Raw genomic sequence first — 23,064 nt, 5'->3', positions numbered from 1 at the left:
TGCTAGCTGTAGCTCTTGGGTTCAAGCATTTCTCCTGGCTCAGCCTTCTGAAAAGCTTGGACTACAGGCACCTGCTACCATGCCTGGCTAATTTTTTTTTTTTTATTTTTAGTAGAGACAGGGTTTCACCATGTTAACCAGGATAGTTTCTATCTCCTGACCTTGTGATCCACCCTCCTTGGCCTCTTGAAGTGCCGGGATTACAGGCGTGAGCCACTATGCCTGGCCTTTCATTTCTTATTTTTAATGGTAGTTATGTTTTGTAAAGGCACCATGTGTACTGCTTTAGTGAATATTGAACGATTGCTCCCAGGGGAGATTCAGGGTTAGATTCTTGTGAGCCTCTGGTCACAACATTTCCATCAGTTGGTCAATACATAACCTTATTTTATGTATGTTTCTGTTTAAAGACATCTTATTTAATATATATTGTTGATTCATTAACATTGAATTCACAGTGAGCAGCACCGTAACTTATGCCAGAATGAAGCTTTTCTGACATACGTGTTTTCTCCGTAAGGTGCAGCCTTCTGGTACTTAGGAATGCTAGGTAGCACTACAGCACTACACATAGGGGCCATTTTAAATGGTGACATCACTAAAAAAGCAACAAGATAATAAAAATGTAGCACTAAATAGGCCACAGAAAAAGATGCTTATTTATTTATAGTATGAGAGCTAAATAAAAGCAGATCATTACCTTGTTTGACTTTAGCTGAGAAGGTGCACATTCAACAGCTAAAATTTTCAACACTCTGTACGTGTCCAGAAATGAAACGGATAGCACTTGGAATATTGATTTTTTTTTTTGAGACAGAGTCTTGCTCTGTCGCCAGGCACCAGGTTGGAGTGCAGTGGTGCCATCTCGGCTCACTGCAACCTCCACCTCCCAGGTTCAAGCAATTCTCCTGCCTCAGCCTCCTGAGTAGCTGGGACTACAGGCGCACACCACCAAGCCCAGCTAATTTTTGTATTTTTTTAGTAGAGATGGGGTTTAACCATGTTGACCAGGATGATCTCAATCTCTTGACCTTCTGATCCGCCCACCTTGGCCTCCCAAAGTGCTGGGATTACAGGCGTGAGCCACCGCGCCCGGCCAGAATATTGATTTTTAAGTTACAGATAAATTTTGGTAAGTACACTGAATCCCGATCTGGATCTACAAGTAATGAGAATCAACTATACTTAGAGTTTTATTTTTGGACCTGTAAGAAAAATCTGTCTTGAATTTTTTGTTTTTGTTTTTGAGACAGGGTCTCGCTCTGTTGCCCAGGCTGGAATGCAGTGGTTCAATCTCAGCTCACTCCAGTCTCTGCCTCCTGGGCTCAAGAGATCCTCCCACCTCAGCCTTCTGAGTACCTAGGCTACCAGCATGCATCACCATGCCTGGCTAATTTTTGTGTTTTTTGTAGAGTCAGGGTATTGCCATGTTGCCTAGGGTTTAAATTTCCATAGGCAGTTTATGTGGTTATTCAGAAACTTGTTGGGTTTCTACTGTATGTGAAGTGCTGGACATTAGAGATATATCAGTAAATAAGACATACTAGGTTTTCTTGCCTTCTTAGAGTTTACATTTTTGTGGCTCAGAAAAAATCAGAGAAAAAAATTGTTTAAACAGTTACAGAATGTAAAAATTGCCATGTAAGAAATAAAAAGGACAGTTTGATAGACAGTAATTGGTGGACGGAGTTTAGATAGCATGTTTGGGAAACTGTCTCCAAGGGGGAGAAATTGTAACTAAGATCTGAACATTGAAAAGGAGTCAGTATGTAAAGAGATGAGCTAGGAACACTTCTGATAGAGGGAATAATAGATGCAAAGGGAGATAGAGAAAAGTATTTTTAGGAAATTATTAGCTGGGCATGGTGGCTTATTGGAAATCATAAGATCACCAATTAAGAGCTACATTTACTTCCACTAGCCATAGTAATGGGCTGAAAGCTACTAACAGAAAAGGCAAGGTAATTATTAGCTAGTTTTTCTAGAGTGTAACCATTTCTCAGACCCTTGATTGAACTGATTTGTGTTTCTTCCTTTCCCTGCCTTCTTTCTTGATCCTTGAATAGTATAAAAGTTGTTGTTGAACAGAACTGAGCATTTTCTCCCTTGACTCTTTACATTGTCAGTAATTATTTGATGTTATTCTGATGTATTTGTACAATTAGGCACAAGACAACAGCAACTCTGTAAAGAAGAAGACAAAGTTTGTCAATTTATACACAAGAGAGGGACAGGACAGACTTGCAGTCCTGCTCCCTGGTCGCCACCCTTGTGATTGCCTGGGCCAGAAGCACAGGCTCATCAATAACTGTCTCATCTGTGGGCGCATTGTCTGTGAACAAGAGGGCTCTGGCCCTTGCTTATTCTGTGGCACTCTGGTAAATTATTTCTTTTCTATTTTCTTTTACTGTGCTTTGTATTAACATGCAGGGCCACTCAGATTTGAAGTAATTTCTCTGTTTCTTAGTAAATGTCTTTCCTAAGATATCCAGTGAACTCTAGTAGCAGGGATATGATTAGTTAGAAACCCAAGGTTAGGCCAGGCACAGTGGCTCACACCTGTAGTCCCAACACTTTGGGAGGCCAAGACAGGTTTTGGGAGTCTGAGTTGGGAGGATCACTTGAGCCCAAGAGTTTGAGACCAGCCTGGGCAATGTAGGAAGCCCTGTCTCTACAAAAAAAAAAATTTTTTTAATTATCTGGGTGTGGTGGTATGCACCTGTGGTAGCAGTTACATGAGGAGTTGAAGTAGGAGCTTCAGTTGATCCCAGGAGGCCCAGGCTGCAGTGAGAGAACAGTCCTTTTCTCAAAAAAAAGTAGAAAGAAAGAAACCCCAGGTTATATCCTAGTACTAAGGCCGTTAGAAGGGTTTTGAGAACATACATTATTGAGAGATCCAAGTCTTCTTGTGTCAGATTAACTTTAAGAAAACTATAGGGCCTAAAAGTCAAAATTTTTTGTCAAAGGCGTCAGTTCTGGTGTGGCTCCTAGCCCTAAGAGAACAGAGCCTCTGTGACATAATCCTCAGGTAATTATAGCTTCTATTTCTAGGACACCACCTTGTCATAGCTCTGCTTTGTCTGAGAGAATGACCTCAAGAATGTAGTGATAATGACTCACAAAAACCCTTAATGAGCTATCTAGAAAGCTTCTTCAACCAAGTTGAGCTGGCTGGCAGAAGGAATAACATTTGGTGTTCATAAAGGCATCCATTTCATATTACTTCATTTTATTCTCTTTTCTGATTGGGCCCTTAATTTCTTCTTTGAGAAAAAGAAAGTCTCACTTTGTGGCCCAGACTAGAGTGCAGTGGCACAATCTTGGCTGACTGCAACCCCCACCTCCCAGGTTCAAGCAATTCTCCTGTCCCAGCCTCCCTAGTAGCTGGGACTGCAGGCGCACACCACCATACCCAGCTAACTTTTTTGTATTTTTAGTAGAGACAGATTTTCACCACATTGGCCAGGCTGGTCTTGAACTCTTTACCTCAGGTGATCCACCCACTTAAGCCTCCCGAAGTGCTGGGATTACAGGTGTGAGCCACCGCACCTGGTGGGACACCTAAATTTTTCATAAGCTCAGAATAAGCTGATAGACAATGGATGATCTGAAAAATGTAATGTCTACCAGTAAAAATGTCCATTAAAGTAAATCTCCTCCCATTTGGAGCTTTCTCTTTAGAGCAAGCTCTTACAGCTGCTTGCAGGAACTCTGTGTGTCATTGAGGCAACTGCCAGGAAGTACTGTACAGTGTTTTCTCCTAGGTCCCTTAGATCTTTTAGTTCAACAAACAAAAACAAAGTAATGTAAAGCAGATTGGCCTTGAAGTTTTTTGTTGTTGTTTTGTTTTGTTTTATTTTATTTTGAGACAGAGTCTTACTGTCTTGCCCCGGCTGGAGTGCAGTGGTGCGATCAGAGCTGACTGAAACCTCTGCCTCCCAGATTCAAACTATTCTTGTGCCTCAGCCTCTTGAGTAGCTGGGATTACAGCTTCCTGCTACCATGCCCAGTTAATTTTTGTATTTTTAGTAGAGACAGTGTTTCTGCATGTTGGCCAGGCTGGTCTTGAACTCCTGATCTCAGGTGATCCACCCGCCTTGACCTCCCAAAGTGCTGAGATTACAGGTATGAGCCACTGTGCCTGACCCTTGTTTGTTTTTTAGACAGAGTCTCAGGCCAGGCATGATGGCTCTTTTCTGTAATCCCAGGACTTTGGGAGGCCAATTTGGGAGGATGACTTGCGCCCAGGTGGTGGAGGTTGCAGTGAGCTGAGATGGTGCCACTGCACTCCAGTCTGGGTGGCAAAGCCAGACTCTGTCTCTAAAAACAAAGAAGAAAGAAGAAAAATAACTTACTTTCAAAGGATAAAATATTTCCTGCTGTTGAGAATACTGGATAAAACATATGAGACTTTACCAAAAAAAAGCAACCCAGGGTACGGTGGCCAATGCCTGTAATCCCAACACTTTGGGAGGCCAAGGCGGGTGAATCACCAGGTCACGAGTTGGAGACTAGCCTGGACAACATGGTGAAACACCATCTCTACTAATAATACAAAAATTAGCCGAGTATGGTGGCAACGCCTGTAATCCCAGCTACTTGGGAGGCTGAGGCAGGAGAGTTGCTTGAAACCGGAAGGCAGAAGTTTGTAGTGAGCCGAGATTGTGCCATTGCACTCTAGCCTGGGCAACAAGAGCAAAACTCCATCGCAAAAAAAAAAAAAAAAAAGAAAGAAAAAGAAAGAAAAGAAAGCAACCCATTTCTAATCATGAAGCCCAAATCTGAAAAGATAAATTAATTATAAGAAGATGTCACTGTGTTGCTCCAAGTGCTCAATCCTCCTGCCATCGCAGCCATCCTGGCCTCGGGGGCGGCGGCCTCCAGGACCCGGTGAGGAGAACTCCCAAGGCTACTAAATCCTCTCTGGTGGCCATGGTTTCTTACGAGGGTGGACGTGGCTGAGCGCCGACTTTAGAAGCAGGTGCCGATCGGCCTCTGTGATTCGCAGAGGAATGTGATGGGCGGGAGTGAGGACGACTGGGCCCCTCCACTGGTAGGGGCGAGTGGGCGCGGGCCGTCGGTGGTCCATGCCAACTCCGGGCGTCCAGTGTCTAGCAGTAATCTGTGAAAATGGTTCGCTATGCACTTGATCCGGAGAACCCCACAAAGTCATGCAAATCAAGAGGTTCCAATCTTCGTATTCACTTGAAGAACACACGTGAAACTGCCCAGGCCATCAAAGGTATGCATATATGAAAAGCCACGAAGTATCTGAAAGATGTCACTTTACAGAAACAGTGCGTACCATTCCGACGTTACAATGGTGGAGTTGGCAGGTACGCCCAGGCCAAGCAGTGGGGCTGGACACAAGGTCTGTGGCCCAAAAAGAGTGCTGAATTTTTGCTGCACATGCTTAAAAATGCAGAGAGTAATGCTGAAACTTAAGGGTTTAGATGTAGATTCTCTGGTCATTGAGCATATCCAAGTGAAAAAAGCACCCAAGATGCGCATGGTCGAATTAACCCATACATGAGTTCTCCCCGCCACATTGAGATGATCCTTACTGAAAAGGAACAGATTGTTCTAAACCAGAAGAGGAGGTTGCCCAGAAGAAGAAGATATCCCAGAAGAAACTGAAGAAACAAAAACTTATGGCACGGGAGTAAATTCAGCCTTAAAATAAATGCAACTAAAAGGAAAAAAAAAAAAAAAGATGTCTTATTAGAAAGAACCAAAAGCCAGTTACAGTTGGCTCATGGCTATAATCCCAGCACTTTTGGAGGTTGAGGAGGTAGGACTACCTGAGCCCCAGAGTTCAAGACCAGCCTGGTCAACATGGCAAAACCCTGTATCTACAGACACACATGATCATGCCAGGCTAATTTTTGTATTTTGTTGTTGCTGTTGTTGAGATGGGGTTTGGGCATGTTGCCCAGGCTGGTCTTGAATTACTGTGCTCAAGCAATCTGCCCACCTCAGCCTCCCAAAGTGCCGGGATGACAGTCCTGCGCCCAGGATTTTTTTGTTTTGTTTTGTTTTTTTGAAACGGAGTTTCGCTCTTGTTACCCAGGCTGGAGTGCAATGGCACGATCTCGGCTCACCGCAACCTCCACCTCCTGGGTTCAGGCAATTCTCTTGCCTCAGCCTCCTGAGTAGCTGGGATTACAGGAACACACAACCATGCCCAGCTAATTTTTTTTTTTTTGTATTTCTAGTAGAGACGGGGTTTCACCATGTTGACCAGGATGGTCTCGATCTCTCGACTTCGTGATCCACCCGCCTCAGCCTCCCAAAGTGCTGGGATTACAGGCTTAAGCCACCGCGCCGGGCTAGGATTTTTTTTTTTTTCTAAACCATCAAGTTATTCAGGGACATGTGCAGTGATACAAGTTTTTTTGTTTGTTTGTTTTTCAGTCTCGCTCTTTGACCCATGCTGGAGTGCGATGGTGTGCTCTCAGCTCACCGCAACCTCTGCCTTCTGGGTTCAAGCAATTCTCCTGCCTCAGCCTCCCAGGTAGCTGGGATTATAGGTGTGCACCATCACACCTGGCTATTTTTGTATTTTTAAGTAGAGACAGGGTTTCACCATGTTGGTTAGGCTGGTCTTGAACTCCTGACCTCGTGATCCACCTACCTCAGCCTCCCAAAGTGCTGGGATTACAGGCGTGAGCCACTGCACCCAGCTGATGTAAATTTATTGTTTGGCTCATAAAAAAGAAAGAAATTGAAAAAAATCTGGAGAAAAACTCATTTGCATTTTAGTATTGGTGTGTTTAGATTAAAGCACCAATAGTGGCTGGGCATGGTGGCTCATGCCTGTAATCCCAGAACTTTGGGAGGACAAGGCAGGCAGATCACAAGATCAGGAGTTCAAGCCCAGACTGGCCAACATGGTGCAACCCTGTCTCTACTAAAACATATAAAAATTAGCTGGGCATGGTGGCTCATGCCTGTAATCCCAGCTACTTAGGAGGCTGAGGTAGGAGAATTGCTTGAACTGGGACCCAGGAGGTGGGGGTTGCAGTGAGCGAAGATCTCACTACTGCACTCCAGCCTGGTACAGAGCGAGACTCTCTCTCTCTCTCAAAAAAAAAAAAAAAAAAAAAGAACCCAATAGTCTCATTTTGCCATCATCTGATGTGTAATTTGAGGTTACTTTTAGGTATATCAAGAAAACAATATAATTTAACTACTATTGGATCACATATCTTACTCATTATTTTATTTTATAGGTATGTACTCATGAGGAACAAGATATTTTACAGCGTGACTCAAACAAGAGCCAGAGACTGCTAAAGAAGCTCATGTCAGGTAAACAGCAGTCTTCTAATTGGATCACTGTGATAATTGGTACCTGTGTCTTTAGTTGTTTCTCCTTTCTCTCTTTCCTGTATCCTGGACTGCAAGATGCAGTTTATTCACTCATTCTCTGTTTTGTTGTTGTTGTTGTTGTTGTTGTTGTTGTTGTTGTTTTGTGATGGGAGTCTGACGCAATCTTGGCTCACTGCAACCTCTACCTCCTGGGTTCAAATGACTCTTCTGCCCCAGACTCCCAAGAAGCTGGGATCACAGGCATGCGCAACCACACCTGGCTTTTTTTTTTTTTTTTTTTTTTTTTGAGATGGAGTTTCGGTCTTGTTACCCAGGCTGGAGTGCAATGGCGCGATCTCGGCTCACCGCAACCTCCGCCTCCTGGGTTCAGGCAATTCTCCTGCCTCAGCCTCCTGAGTAGCTGGGATTACAGGCACACGCCACCATGCCCAGCTAATTTTTTGTATTTTTAGTAGAGACGGGGTTTCACCATGTTGACCAGGATGGTCTAGATCTCTTGACCTCATGATCCACCCGCCTCGGCCTCCCAAAGTGCTGGGATTACAGGCTTGAGCCACGGCTCCCGGCCCCAGATTTTTTTTTTTTTTTTTTTGAGACGAAGTTTCGCTCGTTACCCAGGCTGGAGTGCAGTGGCGCCATCTCGGCTCACCACAACCTCCGACTCCTGGGTTCAGGCAATTCTCCTGCCTCAGCCTCCTGAGTAGCTGGGATTACAGGCATGCGCCACCATGCCCAGCTAATTTTTTGTATTTTTAGTAGAGACGGGGTTTCACCATGTTGACCAGGATGGTCTCGATCTCTTGACCTCGTGATCCACCCGCCTCTGCCTCCCAAAGTGCTGGGATTACAGGCTTGAGCCACCACGCCCGGCCCGGCCCCAGATTTTTATATTTTTTTAGTAGAGATGAGGTTTTGCCATGTTGACCAGGCTGGTCTTGATGTCTTGACCTGAAGTGATCCGCCTGCCTCAGCCTCCCAAAGTGCTGGGATTACAGGTGTGAGCCACCATGCCTGGCCTTTTCTTTTTTTTTTTTTGGCCTTTTGAGACAGAGTCTCGCTCTGTCACCCAGGCTGCAGTACAGTGGCACAATCTTGGCTGATTGCAACCTCTGCCTCCCGGGTTCAATTGATTTTCCTGCCTCACCCTCCTGAGTAGCTGGGACTACAGGTAGTGTTCCACCACACCTGGCTAATTTTTGTATTTTTAGTAGAGACGGTGTTTCACCATGTTGGTCAGGCTGGTCTCCAACTTCTTACCTTGTGATCCACCAGCCTTGGCCTCCCAAAGTGTTGGGATTATAGGTGTGAGCCACCATGCCTGGGTGCCTGGCCTATTCACTTATTCTATAAGCATCTATTTTTTTAAAAAATTATTAAGACTACATAACATTGAACAGCAAAATAAATAATAGTATTACATTATAATCTAAAGAATAAAATTAATATCCATGAGACCATGCTTGTATAAATAACTGAATAAATTAATAAAATGGAGAGAGGACAACTATTCTTTTTTTTTTTCTTTTTTTGAGATGGAGTCTCACTCTGTCGCCCAGGCTGGAGTGCAGTGGCATGATCTTGGCTCACTGCATCCTCCGCCTCCCAGGTTCAAGTGGTTCTCCTGCCTCAGCCTCCTGAGTAGCTGGGACTACAGGCACATGCCACCATGCCCAGCTAATTTTTGTATTTTTAGTAGAGACAGATTTTCACCATGTTGGCCAGGATGGTCTCAATCTCTTGACCTCGTGATCCTCCTGCCTCGGACTCCCAAAGTGCTGGGATTACAGGCGTGAGCCACCGTGCCCGGCTGACATCTTATAAAATTCCAGTTAATGTAGTACAAGAAATGAAAATACTAGAAAATCACAGCTATAACACCACAGTAGTAACTGCCACAAGCATGACCCACCAATGGATGATGAAATTACTGGGTAAAAATTGGAGAACAAGAGATTTACAATGTGATGAAAGACAAGAAAAGATTGAAGTTAACGTCACAGATTGGAGTAGACTAAGGACATATGTGATGACTAAATGCGGTATAGATCCAGTATAGAACAGAAAAATGACATTACAGGAAAAAAATGTTAAAATCCAAATAGTCTGTTGGTAGTGTTACACCAATGTTAATTTCTCAGTTTTGATAATTGTGCTATGGTTTTGTAAGATAAGATGGTAACATTAAAGGAAATTGTGTGAAGGTTATATAGGAACTCTACTTATTTTGTAAGCCTTTTTTTTTTTTTTTCTACCCTTATTGGTGTAGATTTTGGTGGTTTTGTAAGCCTTTTATGCTTGAAACACACCTGACAAAAATAGTTAAGGACATTATTTTTTATTTTATTTTATTTTATTTTTTTTTCCTGAGACAGAGTTTCACTCTTGTTGCCCAGGCTGGAGTGCAATGGTGTGATCTCGGCTCACTGCAACCTCCGCTTCCCAGGTTCAAGCGATTCTCTTGCCTCTGCCTCCCAAGTAGCTGGGATTACAGGCATGTGTACTACCATGCTCGGCTAATTTTATTTTATTTTTTTATTTTTAGTAGAGATGGGGTTTCCCTGTGTTGACTAGGCTGGTCTTGAACTCCTAACCTCAGGTAAATTGCCCACCTCTGCCTTTCAGAGTGCTGGGATTATAGATGTGAGCCACTGCACATGGTCTGTTAAGGACATTATTAAAAGAAAAAATAATATACTCATTACTCACTGCTTATGCAAATATTTCATTTTGTTCCTACCTTGGTTCATAGTAATTTTTGTTTTAAATAGACAGATTGGTTGGGATTATAATGTAATATGTATAAAAACATTTGTTTGTCCATTTTTTCCAACTAATTCATAATTAGCTTCTGTCTTGCTATATATTCTTCATAATTGTTTTTAGTAGCTAAAAATAGTCTTTTAACTTGATTTATTGTAATATTATTTCCCAGGTACTGGATATTTGTTTCCAACTTTTAAATAATATCACAAATCGTCACCTTTGTTAACATAGCTTTTGATTTATTTCCTTGGGATAAATTCCTAAAAATAATATTACTACATCAAATAATGTGATCTTTTTGACATGAGATAAGTTCCCAAATTATTTTATTGAAATATCATATTAATCTGTAGCAATATTAGCATTGTACTCAGAAAGCTGTTCATTCTTGAGTTTTGACATTTCAAATTTGTTTTAGTTGTAAAAAGCTGTAATTTTATTTAATTTATTTATTTAGTTTTGAGACGGAGTCTCTGTCACCCAGGCTTGAGTGCAGTGGCCTGATCTTGGCTCACTACAACCTCTGCCTCTGGATTCCAGCAATTCTCCTGCCTCAGCCTCTTGAGTAGCTGGAATTACAGGTGCCCGCCACCACACCCAGCTAATTTTTGCATTTTTAGTGGAGACAGGATTTCAGCATGTTGGCCATGCTGGTCTCATACTCCTGACCTCAGGTGATCCACCCACCTCAGCCTCCCAAAGCACTGGGATTACAGATGTGAGCCATTGTGCTCGGCCTGTAATTTTATTATTAATGACGTTGCACATAAAACTATGTTTTTTTCAATTTGGTTTTAAGGTAATTATTCTGAGAAAAAATAGTTCTATTTCTAAATGCTTTCCTTGTTTGTTTGTAGACAGGGTCTCACTCTGTCAGGCCAGAGGGCATTGGTATGAACACATTTTACTGCAGCTATTCTCTTGTTTCAGCCTCCCAAGTAGCTGAGTCTACAGACGCATACCACCATGTTTGGCTAATTTTTAAATTGTTTGTACATATGGGTTCTCACCATGTTGCCCAGGCTAGTCTTGAATTCCTAGGCTCAAGTGATCCTCCTACCTCAGCCTCCCAAAGTGCCCTAATTACAGGAGTGAGCCACTGCACTCAGCCACCTAACCCATTTTGGATCTTGGGTGTGTCATAATCTATGGCTCTCTTTTCTGATCTGTATAAATTTATAGCATGCTGTCAAAGAAGACAACAACCATAGAATCAATGTCGGCTGTAGAGTTAGACTTGAGCTCAGATTTTGTTTCTTTTCTTTTCTTTTCTTTTTTTTTTTTTTTGTGGCAGCGTCTCAGTCTGTCACCCAGGCTGGAGTGCAATGGCATGATCTCGGCTCACTGCAACCTCTGCCTCCCAGGGCGATTGTCCTGCCTCAGCCTCCTGAGTAGCTGGGATTACAGGCGCATACCATTGCGCCCGGCTAATTTTTTTATTTTTAGTAGAGACGGGGTTTCACCATCTTGGCCAGGCTGCTCTCAAACTCTTGATCTCATGATCCACCTTCCTTGGCCTCCCAAAGTGCTGGGATTATAGGCGTGAGCCACTGTACCCAGCTTAGATTTTGTTTCTGTGGTCTAATTTCTAACTGCGTGAACTCAGTAAATGTATTGTCAACTGTGAACTTCACTTTCTTTATCTGTAAAACAAAGACAATACAAACGGTCTTACAGGGTTATTGTGAAAATTAAATAACATGTAGCATTTAGTAGGTTCTCATTAAACTGAAACTGCTCATTTCTGCCCCTTTTGTGAAATTTTTCTCTTTTTTTCTTTCATTATTTAGTGTTTAGTTTTGATATATAAAAGTATATTTAGGCTCTTATGGTGGATCATGTCTGGAATCCCAGTACTTTGGGAGGCTGAGGTGAAAAGATTGATTGAAGCCAGAACTTCGAGACCAGGCTGGGCAACATAGTGAGACCCCCTCTCTACAAAAATTTAAAAATTAGCCAGACACAATGGCATACGCCTATTGTCCCAACTACTCGAGTGGCTGAGGTGGGAGGAGTGATTGAGCCTAAGAGATCAAGACTACAGTGAGCTATGATCATACCACTGTACTCCAGACTGGGCAACAGCATTAGATCCTGTCTTGAAAAACCATATGTTTAAAGGTAATATTCAGACCTACTCAGTAAACTTTTTCACTGATAAGGCATTTTTATGTTATATTCTTAAATACTTTGGTACTCTTAGCCAAATTTTTATAAAGGAAAAAGATCCCTAGCATTTATTGAAAACCTGTCGTGTGTCAAGCACTGCTTAATGCTCTACAAGTAAGGCCTGGCCTGTGTACTTGTTTTCCATTGAAATGAAGGCTCCAGGCCATCAGGCCAGAACCGGATCTTCCGATGTTTTATTCTTTACTGCACACTGATACAACTAATTTGTATTTAGAGGCTGACACCATTTGACTTCCTTATTGAATTTCAGGAGTGGAGAATTCTGGAAAGATGGACATCTCTACCAAGGACCTTCTTCCTCATCAAGAATTGCGAATTAAGTCTGGTCTGGAGAAGGCTATCAAGCATAAAGACAAACTGTTAGAGTTTGACAGAACTAGGTATGAAAGAGTTAGAATAACAAATGCTAAGAAGTAAACTAGTCCACAGAGTCTGGTCATTATTTTGGTACTTGATACCTTCTCATATTGGAGTGTGAAAGAGTTTATAGCAAAAGAAGAGCTGGATCCCCTACATAGGAGACCTACATCTTGTTTTTGTTTTGTTTTTTTTTTTGAGACGGAGTTTCGCTCTTGTTACCCAGGCTGGAGTGCAATGGCGCGATCTCGGCTCACCACAACCTCCGCCTCCTGGGTTCAGGCAATTCTCCTGCCTCAGCCTCCTGAGTAGCTGGGATTACAGGCACGTACCACCATACGCAGCTAATTTTTTGTATTTTTAGTAGAGACAAGGTTTCACCATGTTGACCAGGATGGTCTCGATCTCTTGACCTCGTGATCCACCCGCCTCGGCCTCCCAAAGTGCTGGGATTACAGGCATGGGCCACCGCACCCGGCCCACATCTTGTTTTTTAATCCATGTTTGAATAATAGGAGGCTCCCACCAAAATAATCCTATCCTGTAGCATTTTTTGATTCCTGGCAAATGTTACTTTATCCCCTGTACAGTTGATGTGGGTTGACAGAATTCACCACTTGTTTTACTTGTAGACATTCATTCAGTCACCTGTATTAGAGTACCTATTATGTGCAGACTGCTAGCTGGACTCTGGAGACTCTATAAGGAATTGCCTCTGGGAGAGCATAGCTTATGCCCTATCATACGAAGGCATGATTTAGTTTTCTCCTTTTCTTTGACTAAGTTTGTTTTTGATTCAATAATCAGTATCTTAAAATACAACTAAATCGGCTTTATACTCCTGCATTATTATTGTTAACCCATTGACTTCTCTTTAGGAGATAGACTTATGATAATTCTGTTTTTTGATTTATGATAGTTCTGTTTTTTATTTCCTCCTCTTACATTTTTTTTCCTTTTGAACAAAATATTTGTTGAAAACCAGTTAGTGGTAAAAACAAATGTTTGGATAGGATTTATATGCTCCCTTCTTTTTTTTTTTTTTTTTTTTTTGATATGGAGTTTCGCTCTTGTTACCCGGGCTGGAGTGCAATGGCGCGATCTTGGCTCACCGCAACCTCCGCCTCCTGGGTTCAGGCAATTCTCCTGCCTCAGCCTCCTGAGTAGCTGGGATTACAGGCACGCACCACCATGCCCAGCTAATTTTTTGTATTTTTAGTAGAGACGAGGTTTCACCATGTTGACCAGGATGGTCTCGATCTCTTGACCTTGTGATCCACCCGCCTTAGCCTCCCAAAGTGCTGGGATTACAGGCTTGAGCCACTGCGCCCGGCTATATGCTCTCTTCTTAAATGACTCTGTGAGGGTTCTCAGAAAGACCCTCAATCTCTTGTAACCTGAGAGTCTATTCCTGGCATTGTAATCTTTTGATGAGACATTCCTGCTACTTCCAAACCTTTTGCTGTGAATACATTGAGATAAGATTTAGAATATTATTCCTTAAATAAACTCATCATAAGGTATGTAACTTATATTCACTCTTCATCCTTTCAGGATCACGTTTCAGCCTACTCAGTACAACCTATTATTAGAAATAGAAATACAGTGCACTTTTTTTGAGACAGAGTTTCGCTCTTGTTACCCAGGGTGGAGTGCAATGGCGCAATCTTGGCTCAACGCAACCTCCGCCTCCTGGGTTCAGGCAATTCTCCTGCCTCAGCCTCCTGAGTAGCTGGGATTAGAGGCACGCTCCACCCTGCCCAGCTAATTTTTTGTATTTTTAGTAGAGACGGGGTTTCACCATGTTGACCAGGATGGTCTCGATCTCCTGACCTCGTGATCCACCCGCCTCAGCCTCCCAAAGTGCTGAGATTACAGGCTTGAACCACTGCGCCCAGCTAGAGTGCACTTCTTGATAAATATAAACTGGAAAAGGATCTCTCCTATTGTTGCTGCTTTGCTGGTGTGTTCATGGGTACCAGTTTCATCATTTAGGTTTTTGTATAAGACCAGTTTCCACCGGGCACAGTAGCTAATGCCTATAATCCTAGCACTTTGGGAGGCCAAGCCTGGCAGATTGCTTGAGCCTGGAAGTTTGAGAACAGCCTTGGCAACATAGCACAACCCCATCTATACAAAAAAATACGAAAATTAGCCAAGGAAAGTGTCACATTACCTGTAACCTCAGCTACTTGGGAGGCTGAGGGGGAAGGATCAATTGAGACAAGGAGGCAGAGATTACAGCAGTGACCCGAGATCAATCCACTGTACTCAAGCCTGGGTGCCACAGCCAGATTTAAAAAAAAAAAAAAAAAAAAAAAAAGACCAATTTCCTCCAGAGTGCTATTAAAAAACTTTCTACTCCAATCTGCTTTATTTTTATTTTATTTTTTTGTGATCTGCCAGCGTTGGCCTCCTAAAGTGCTGGAATTACAGGCATGAGCCACCGCACCTGGCCTAAGACAAAATCTTTTTTTTTCTGAGACGGAGTTTTGCTCTTGTTACCCAGGCTGGAGTGCAATGGCGCGATCTCGGCTCACCGCAACCTCCGCCTCCTGGGTTCAAGCAATTCTCCTGCCTCAGCCTCCTGAGTAGCTGGGATTACAGGCACGTGCCACCATGCCCAGCTAATTTTTTTTGTATTTTTAGTAGAGACGGGGTTTCACCATGTTCATCAGGATGGTCTCGATCTCTCAACCTCGCGATCCACCCGCCTCGGCCTCCCAAAGTGCTGGGATTACAGGCTTGAGCCACCGCGCCCGGCCCAGGCAAAATCTTTTTATAATTCTAGCTGAGTTTGAAAATTTGAAGTCAATATATGAATCTAACTTCAGTATTTCCCTTAGGTCTATTTATATCACTATTTATAATTATGGGAAAACTAAATCTTTTTTTTCTTTTGAGACAGAATCTTGCTCTGTCACCAGGTGCCAGGCTGGAGTGCAGTGGTGCAATCTCGGCTTACTGCAAACTCCGCCTCCCAGGTTCAAGCAATTCTCCTGTCTCAGCCTCCCGAGTAGCTGGGACTACAGGCACATGCCACCACACCCAACTAATGTTTTGTATTTTTAGTAGAGATGGAGTTTCAGTATGTTGGCCAGGATGGTCTCAATCTCCTGACCTTGTGATCCACCCGCCTCGGCATCCCAAAGTGGTGGAATTACAGGTGTGAGCCACCTCGCCCGGCCTGGAAACTTAATCTTAACTGGATTTATGATATTGGAGTAATTACCCAACTTCTGTGAGCCCCCGGTTAATTATATGTAGAATGAGAGAGTTAGACCATCAAGATTCCTTCCAGTTTTTAGTTTCTCTGTCAGTATGATCTTAGAGATAGGTCTGATTGTCATATCTTGAAACTTGGCCACAGTGTGTTAGTGAGAACCTGGAAAGTGGGGTATAGGTAATAACATATAGTAGCAGGGTAATAGAATGTCTTAAGAGTAAATAGTTGTTTGGGCATGGTGGCTCATGCCTGTAATCCCAGCACTTTGGGAGGCTGAGGCAGGCAGATCACCTGAGGTTAAGAGTTCGAGACCAGCCTGAACAACATGGAGAAACCCTGTCTCTACTAAACATACAAAAATTAGCCAAGTGTGGTGCTGCATGCCTGTAATACCAGCTACTTGGGAGGCTGAGGCAGGAGAATTGCTTAAACCCAGGAAGCAGAGGTTTCAGTGAGCCAAGATCACACCATTGCACTCCAGCCTCAGCAAGAAGAACAAAACTGTCTAAAAAAAAAAGCATAAATAATTCAGCTACAGAACTGAGACTTGAGCATAAAATTCCAATAAGCAAATAAGCCTAGCAAGAATAGACTGGATCCCAATTGCAGAGGAACTAGGATACTTAGTAAGCTGTCAAACATGAACTCAGATGCAGCAAAATGAGGCTGAAGCCCCGTTATCAGAAGGTAGAGGCTGGACTAATAAGAAACGTAGAAGGACAATGGATAATGGTGCTGTTTTTTTCCTTGCCTGAAGTTGAGATAAGTTCTAGGAGCTGAGCCTACACTGGAGTTAAAACATATGCAGAGCTTGACCTGCTTTTGGAATATTTTTTGGCATCTGTATTTGAGATAGTAAGCTACCTTGAAACAATTTTCTAGTAATTGGTCCTTATTTGTCAACAGATGACCTAATTGCCATGTGTTCCTTTTTTCTCAGTATTCGAAGGACTCAAGTCATTGATGATGAATCAGATTACTTTGCCAGTGATTCTAACCAGTGGTTATCCAAACTTGAGCGGGAAACCTTGCAGAAGCGAGAGGAGGAACTCAGAGAACTTCGACACGCCTCTCGACTTTCTAAGAAGGTCACCATTGACTTTGCAGGAAGGAAGATCCTGGAAGAAGAAAATTCGCTAGCAGAGTATCATAGCAGGTAAGTGAGCAGCACTAGAAAGGTTCTCAAAGAAGGAATAGGTTGACCATAAAGGATTTTCCCTTTCTAGTGGATCTGCTATTTTTGTTGATTTTAAAAATGTGTTTATTTAGAATAGAAAACATAAGAATAGCTAAGAAAAAATTTTAAATAAACACTCCCACTAGATAATTACTGGATTTTTTTGTTTGTTCATTTTGTTTTCTGAGATGGAGTCTCGCTGTTTTGCCCAGGCTGGAGTGCAGTGGCATGATCTTGGCTCACTGCAAGCTCTGCCTTTCACGTTCAAGCGATTCTCCTGCCTCAGCATCCCGAGTAGCTAGGATTATAGGCACCCACCACCATGCCTGGCTGATTTTTATATTTTTAGTAGGGACAGGTTTTCACCATGTTGGCCAAGCTGGTCTCAAACTCCTGACCTCAAGTGATCTGCCTACCTTAGCCTTCCAAAGTTCCAAAGTGCAAAAAAAACCCATTTTTAAAATAATGAGATATAGTTTGGGCACAGGAATAGATCAATGAAACAGAATCCAGAAAGAGATTTGTATGTTTAAATTGCATGTGTATGTGTGCATGAGTGTGTGTATATATATATGTATGTGAGTTTAATAATCAATAAAGCTAACATTTTTAATCGCTAAAGAAAGAATTAAATATGTTATTTTGAGATCATTGCTTCTTTAGAAAAAAAATCTAGGTTATATCTATCTCTACCTCAAACCATTCTATGATGCTATAGTAAGTTTCACTAAAAAGTTAAATATGAACAATATAAAGGGATCAGAAAGAAATACAGAATTATAGGAGACTATAGTTATAGTCTTGATGTGATAAAGCTATTCCTAACCAAGATGCAAAGTCTTGAAGTCATGAAGATATAAGATATTTTAAATAAAGTAAAAAGTACTAAGTTAGAAGAAAATATTTTAAGTGGTTAAACAGTCAAAGAAACAATAATCGTACTATATAAGTAAGAACTCTTGCCAATTAAAAGAAAAAGACCAAAAACTCCAGCAGAAAAATGGACAAAAAGTAAGAACAGACAATACACAAGTGGGGAAGTACAAATAGCCAATAACATTTGAAAAGATGTTCAACTAGCAATCAGGAAATACAGATGTAAAAACATAATATATCAAATTTTTTTGGCTCATCAAATTTGGCTTAAATTTTTAAAAAATATAATACTGCATATTGTGTAGGTATAGGAAAGTGGGGATATTCTCTTACTGTGAATTGGAGTATTGAAGTGGTGCAGCCTACATACTATATGATTCCAACTATTTATTTAGTAGTTTCCAGGGATTAGAAGAGGAGGAGGAATAAATAAAGGGAGCACAGAGAAGATTTTTAAGGCAGTGAAACTGCTCTGTATGTAATTATAATGATAAATACATGTCATTATAAATGTGTCCGAACCCATAAATTATACAATACCAAGAGTGATCCCTGATGTAAACTATGGCTTTTGGGTGATAATGATTTGTCATTGTAGGTTGATCAGTTGTTACAAATGTACCACTCTGGTGAGGGATGCTAATAATGGGGGAGGCTATGTATTGGGGAGGTCTTGGGGGATGTGGGTAACCCCTGTACATTCCTTTCAATTTTGCTCCGAACCTAAAGGTGCTTTAAAAATTAAAGCCTAAGTCTGGGCACAGTGACTCACACCTGTAATCCCAGCACTTTGGGAGGCCAAGATGGGAGGATCGCTTGAGGCTAGGAATTCAAAACCAGCCTGGGCAACATAGCGAGACCCCATCTTGAAAAAAAAAAGTCTATTAACATAAATATGTAAACAAAAAAGGTGCAGTTTTTTTAGAAGAGAACATTTAAATAGTGCATTCTTTTGACTTGTCAGCTACACACCAGCTATCAAGATAACAATTTTCTTTTCCATTATCAAAAATTTTGACAAAATATTTGCCATTCTGACACATGAAAAATGGTATTTCATTCTAATTTTTATTCACATTCCTTTGCTTTAGTTGTATGCTAGTAAGTTTGAGTGTTCTAAAAATGTAGTCATTCGCTTTTTTATTATTTCTTTTATAGATTCTAGAGTTCTGAACATACTTATCACTATACTGTGTCAAATCTGTTTCTCTCTTTCAGACCTCACTGTCCAAACCCTATTTTAGATTCACCTCATCCTACAAAGTCTTGTACTTTTTAAAAGCTTCATGTCTTTGTTTCTGATTTTTCCTTGTTTTGGAAATTCCTCCCCCAACCTTTGCCTTTCACATACTTACCTTTCCCTTGAACCTTCTTGATACAACATGTTGGATGATGGGATAATAACCACCAAACAGGTTGTGCCTGTCTCATAGTAATTATTACATCCCTTCATATATGATTCATTATCTGTATGGCTGTCTTAAATCTGCCATTTGAATTCAAAGCCTCTTGAAGGCAGAAACAATGTCCTCCACACCTGTTAAGCTATCTTACATATAAGAGATTTCCTAACAAACGTATCTTGAATTGAATCGAAGGTCAGGTTTAGCCTTTCCTGTTAGTTGAAGCTTTCCATTATATTGTGCATCAGAATTATTATTGTTATCCACAAACATTCGTCAAGCATTCAACAGGGGCATTGAATACAGCAGCAAATACTGTAGAGCTATAGAATGAAATAAGATAGGGTTCCTGCAGGGTTTATGATCTCTTACCAACTAACCAGTAGATTTCCACAATCTTTAAATGAAAATCATTACATTATTTTATAGGTTTAGAGCCAGGTATCCAATGCCAACACAGGATAATATGGGATGTATCCAATGATTGTTTAGATAGTAGATACTGTAGGACCTTAGAGAAAGGAGTAAGCATTTTTGCGCTAGGCCAGTAGGGTACCTTTTTATTACTTATGAGCCTTCAAGCAAAGATAGAATGAAGACCAGCGAGAAGGAGTGAAGGGACTTCTCAGTAGGCAGAAGAATAACTGTATAGGTTGCATTGAGAAGACGAGCTGACATAGAACACTCTTAAGTGGGTCAGGGTATTCCTAGGCAAGTTTTTTATTTTTTCCTCTTTGTGACAGGGCCTTATTGACTGTTGCCCAAGCTGGAGGGCAGTGGCACCTTGAACTTCTGGGCTCAAACTATCCTCCCATCTCATCCTCCTAAGTAGCTAGGACTACAGGTGTGAGCCACCATGCCCAGATTATTTATTTTTTGTAAAACCAGGGTCTCTCTATGTTGCCCAGGCTGGTCTTGAACTCCTGGCCTCAAGCAATCCTCCCTCTTTGGCCTACCATAGTGTTGGAATTATAGGCATGAGCCACCACTCATGGCCTCTAGGCAGCTTTACTAGTTTTGACATGTTTAATGATCTTGTTGAGCAGGTAAATGACTGTAGTATGCCCTGTGTATTTTCTTGGTATTCTCAAACATTTATTAACTCATATTCCTTAGGGTTTTTGGTGTGAGGAGCAGGAAGCTGGAGTAGGTAGTAGGGAAGGTCATCCATAGACTCCTCTTTATATTCCAAATTTTATTACTATTAAAGCATTTTATGTTGGTGGTAAGGAAATTCTGAGCATAGAACATTACCAATTATTGCATCCTTTTGGTTTATTATCACAGACTAGATGAGACAATACAGGCCATTGCCAGTGGAACCTTGAATCAGCCACTGACCAAATTGGATAGATCTTCTGAAGAGCCTTTGGGAGTTCTGGTAAATCCCAACATGTACCAGTCTCCTCCCCAGGTTAGTGGACCCTTGCTCTAAGTGTTGCTAAGAGAAATTTGGTTCCAAATTTGCCTTCTTTTAAATATGTCTATTTCATAGGCTTTAGATATCAATCAGCTCTCTCAACACACCTGCCAACCTTATTCTCTGGCTCACATTTTTCTCATTTTTACTGCAGTACTTCTGACAAATTGACTTCTGTTATCTTCTAAGTATTTTCCAAGAAAGGGTTTTGTTAAGCCCTACAGAAATTTAGGCACACACACACAAAAAAAGAAAGAAATTTAGACAGAAATTCCATGGTTCTTTCGCTAATGTTCTTTCTCTATCTTTTATAGAATATGGGTGAGCCCATAGAGTGGTGTTTTAAATTAATTTATGAATTCTCTCATTTATCATCCTCCTTTATTTTACTATCCAGTATATTGAGACTCTACTGTGGATAAGCACAATAACAACTGATCAAGCAGACTGATTCTATCCTCAAAGAACTCACAAACTAGTAGGGGTAAAGATTTATGTAAGCAGCTGGTTTTTTTTGTTTTTGTTTTTGTTTTTGTTTTGAGACGGAGTTTTGCTCTTGTTACCCAGGCTGGAGTGCAATGGCGCGATCTCGGCTCACCGCAACCTCCACCTCCCGGGTTCAGGCAATTCTCCTGCCTCAGCCTCCTGAGTAGCTGGGATTACAGGCACGCGCCACCATGCCCAGCTAATTTTTTGTATTTTTAGTAGAGACGGGGTTTCACCATGTTGACCAGCATAGTCTCGATCTCTTGACCTCGTGATCCACCCGCCTCGGCCTCCCAAAGTGCTGGGATTACAGGCTTGAGCCACTGCGCCCGGCCCTGTTTTTGTTTTTTTTGAGACAGAGTTTTACTCTGTCCCACAGGCTGGAGTGCAGTGGCTCAATTTCAGCTCACTGGAACCTCTGCTTGCCAGGTTCAAGCGATTCTCCTGCCTCAGACTCTCAAGTAGCTGGGATTACAGTCATACACCACTAGGCCTGGCTAATTTTTGTATTTTTAGTAGAGAATTGGTCTCACCATGTTTAGTCAGGCTGGTCTCGAACTCCTAACCTTGGTGATCCACCCACCTTGACTTCCCAAAGTGCTGGGATTACAGGTGTGAGCCACCATGCCCGGCCTAGCAGCTCTAATAAACACTAATAGAGTGTAAGTATTAAGTTCTGTAGAATTCCAAAGGAGAAGGAGACTACTAGCTGAGGGCAGTCAATAGGTTTTATAGGGAAGCTGACATTCATTAAAAGTAAATATTCACCGAGTGCAGTGGCTTATGCCTTTAATCTTAGCACTTTGGGAGGCTGAGGTGGGCATCTTGCTTGAGCCCAAGAGTTACAGACTAGCCTGAGCAACATGGCGAAACCCCATCTCTACTAAAAATACAAAAATTAGCTGGGCATGGTGGCATTGTGCCCGTAGTCTTAGCTACTTAAGAAGCTGAGAGGGGAGAATCACCTGAACCCCAAATGCAGAGATTGCAGTGAGCTCTGGTCATGCCACTGCACTCCAGCAACAGAACAAGACTCTATGTCAAAAAAAAAAAAAGTAAAAAGTAAATATTTGAGAAAAATGTATGTTTGGGAATCGTGGAGAAAAAAATTTCAGGCAGAATGAATTTTAGGAACAAAGGCATGTGTACATAAAAACATGGGATATAGGCCAGGCGCGGTGGCTCAAGCCTGTAATCCCAGCACTTTGGGAGGCCGAGGCAGGTGGATCACGAGGTCAAGAGATTGAGACCATCCCGGTCAACATAGTGAAACCCCGTCTCTACTAAAAATACAAAAAATTAACTGGGCATGGTGGCACGTGCCTGTAATCCCAGCTACTCAGGAGGCTGAGGCAGGAGAATTGCCTGAACCCAGGAGGCGGAGGTTGCGGTGAGCCGAGATCGTGCCATTGCACTCTAGCCTGGGTAACAAGAGCGAAACTCTGTCTCAAAAAAAAAAAAAAAAAAAAAACATGGGATATAGATAATAGGAATTTTCAATCACACGAATGTGAAGAGGGAATTCCAGGCAGAAGGTACAACATGTCCAAAGGCTCAGCAGCATTGCAGGTTTGGGGAATCACAAGTAATTAACTATTGTTATGGACTGGTAAATCTATTAGTTTCCTAGGGCTGCTGTAACAAAGTACCACAAACTAGGTGACCTATGACGGCAGAAATTAATTCTCCCACAGCTGGAGGCTAAAAGCCCCAAATCAAGGTATTGGAAAGACTACATTCTCTCCAAAAGATTTACAGGAGAATGTTTCCTTACCTCTTTAAGCTCTGGTGGCTCTGTGTGTCCCTTTCCTTGTAGCTCATCACTTTAATCTCT

General features: G+C 41.9%; 1 protein-coding gene across 3 annotated transcripts in view; it reads left to right on the top strand.

Moving 5' to 3' along the window:
- TRIP4 (thyroid hormone receptor interactor 4) overlaps positions 1-23,064 on the top strand; it is an 88,889-nt gene that overhangs the window by 12,293 nt on the left and 53,532 nt on the right. For 2 of the 3 annotated variants that reach the window (XR_005579302.2, XM_039468631.2), the window contains exons 4-8: positions 2,166-2,378; positions 7,233-7,311; positions 12,536-12,665; positions 16,809-17,024; positions 20,612-20,738. Coding sequence is in view for 2 of the 3 variants with exons in the window: in XM_039468631.2 (XP_039324565.1) it covers positions 2,166-2,378; positions 7,233-7,311; positions 12,536-12,665; positions 16,809-17,024; positions 20,612-20,738 (765 nt within the window). In the remaining variant the exon portion in view is untranslated. The remainder of the gene's footprint in view (positions 1-2,165; positions 2,379-7,232; positions 7,312-12,535; positions 12,666-16,808; positions 17,025-20,611; positions 20,739-23,064) is intronic. The other variant, XM_039468632.2, reaches the window with a different exon arrangement.

The sequence above is a fragment of the Saimiri boliviensis genome, chromosome 2 (assembly GCF_048565385.1).
Source record: "Saimiri boliviensis isolate mSaiBol1 chromosome 2, mSaiBol1.pri, whole genome shotgun sequence".
Lineage (NCBI taxonomy): Eukaryota > Metazoa > Chordata > Mammalia > Primates > Cebidae > Saimiri > Saimiri boliviensis.
This window is presented reverse-complemented; position numbering and strand designations above follow the sequence as displayed.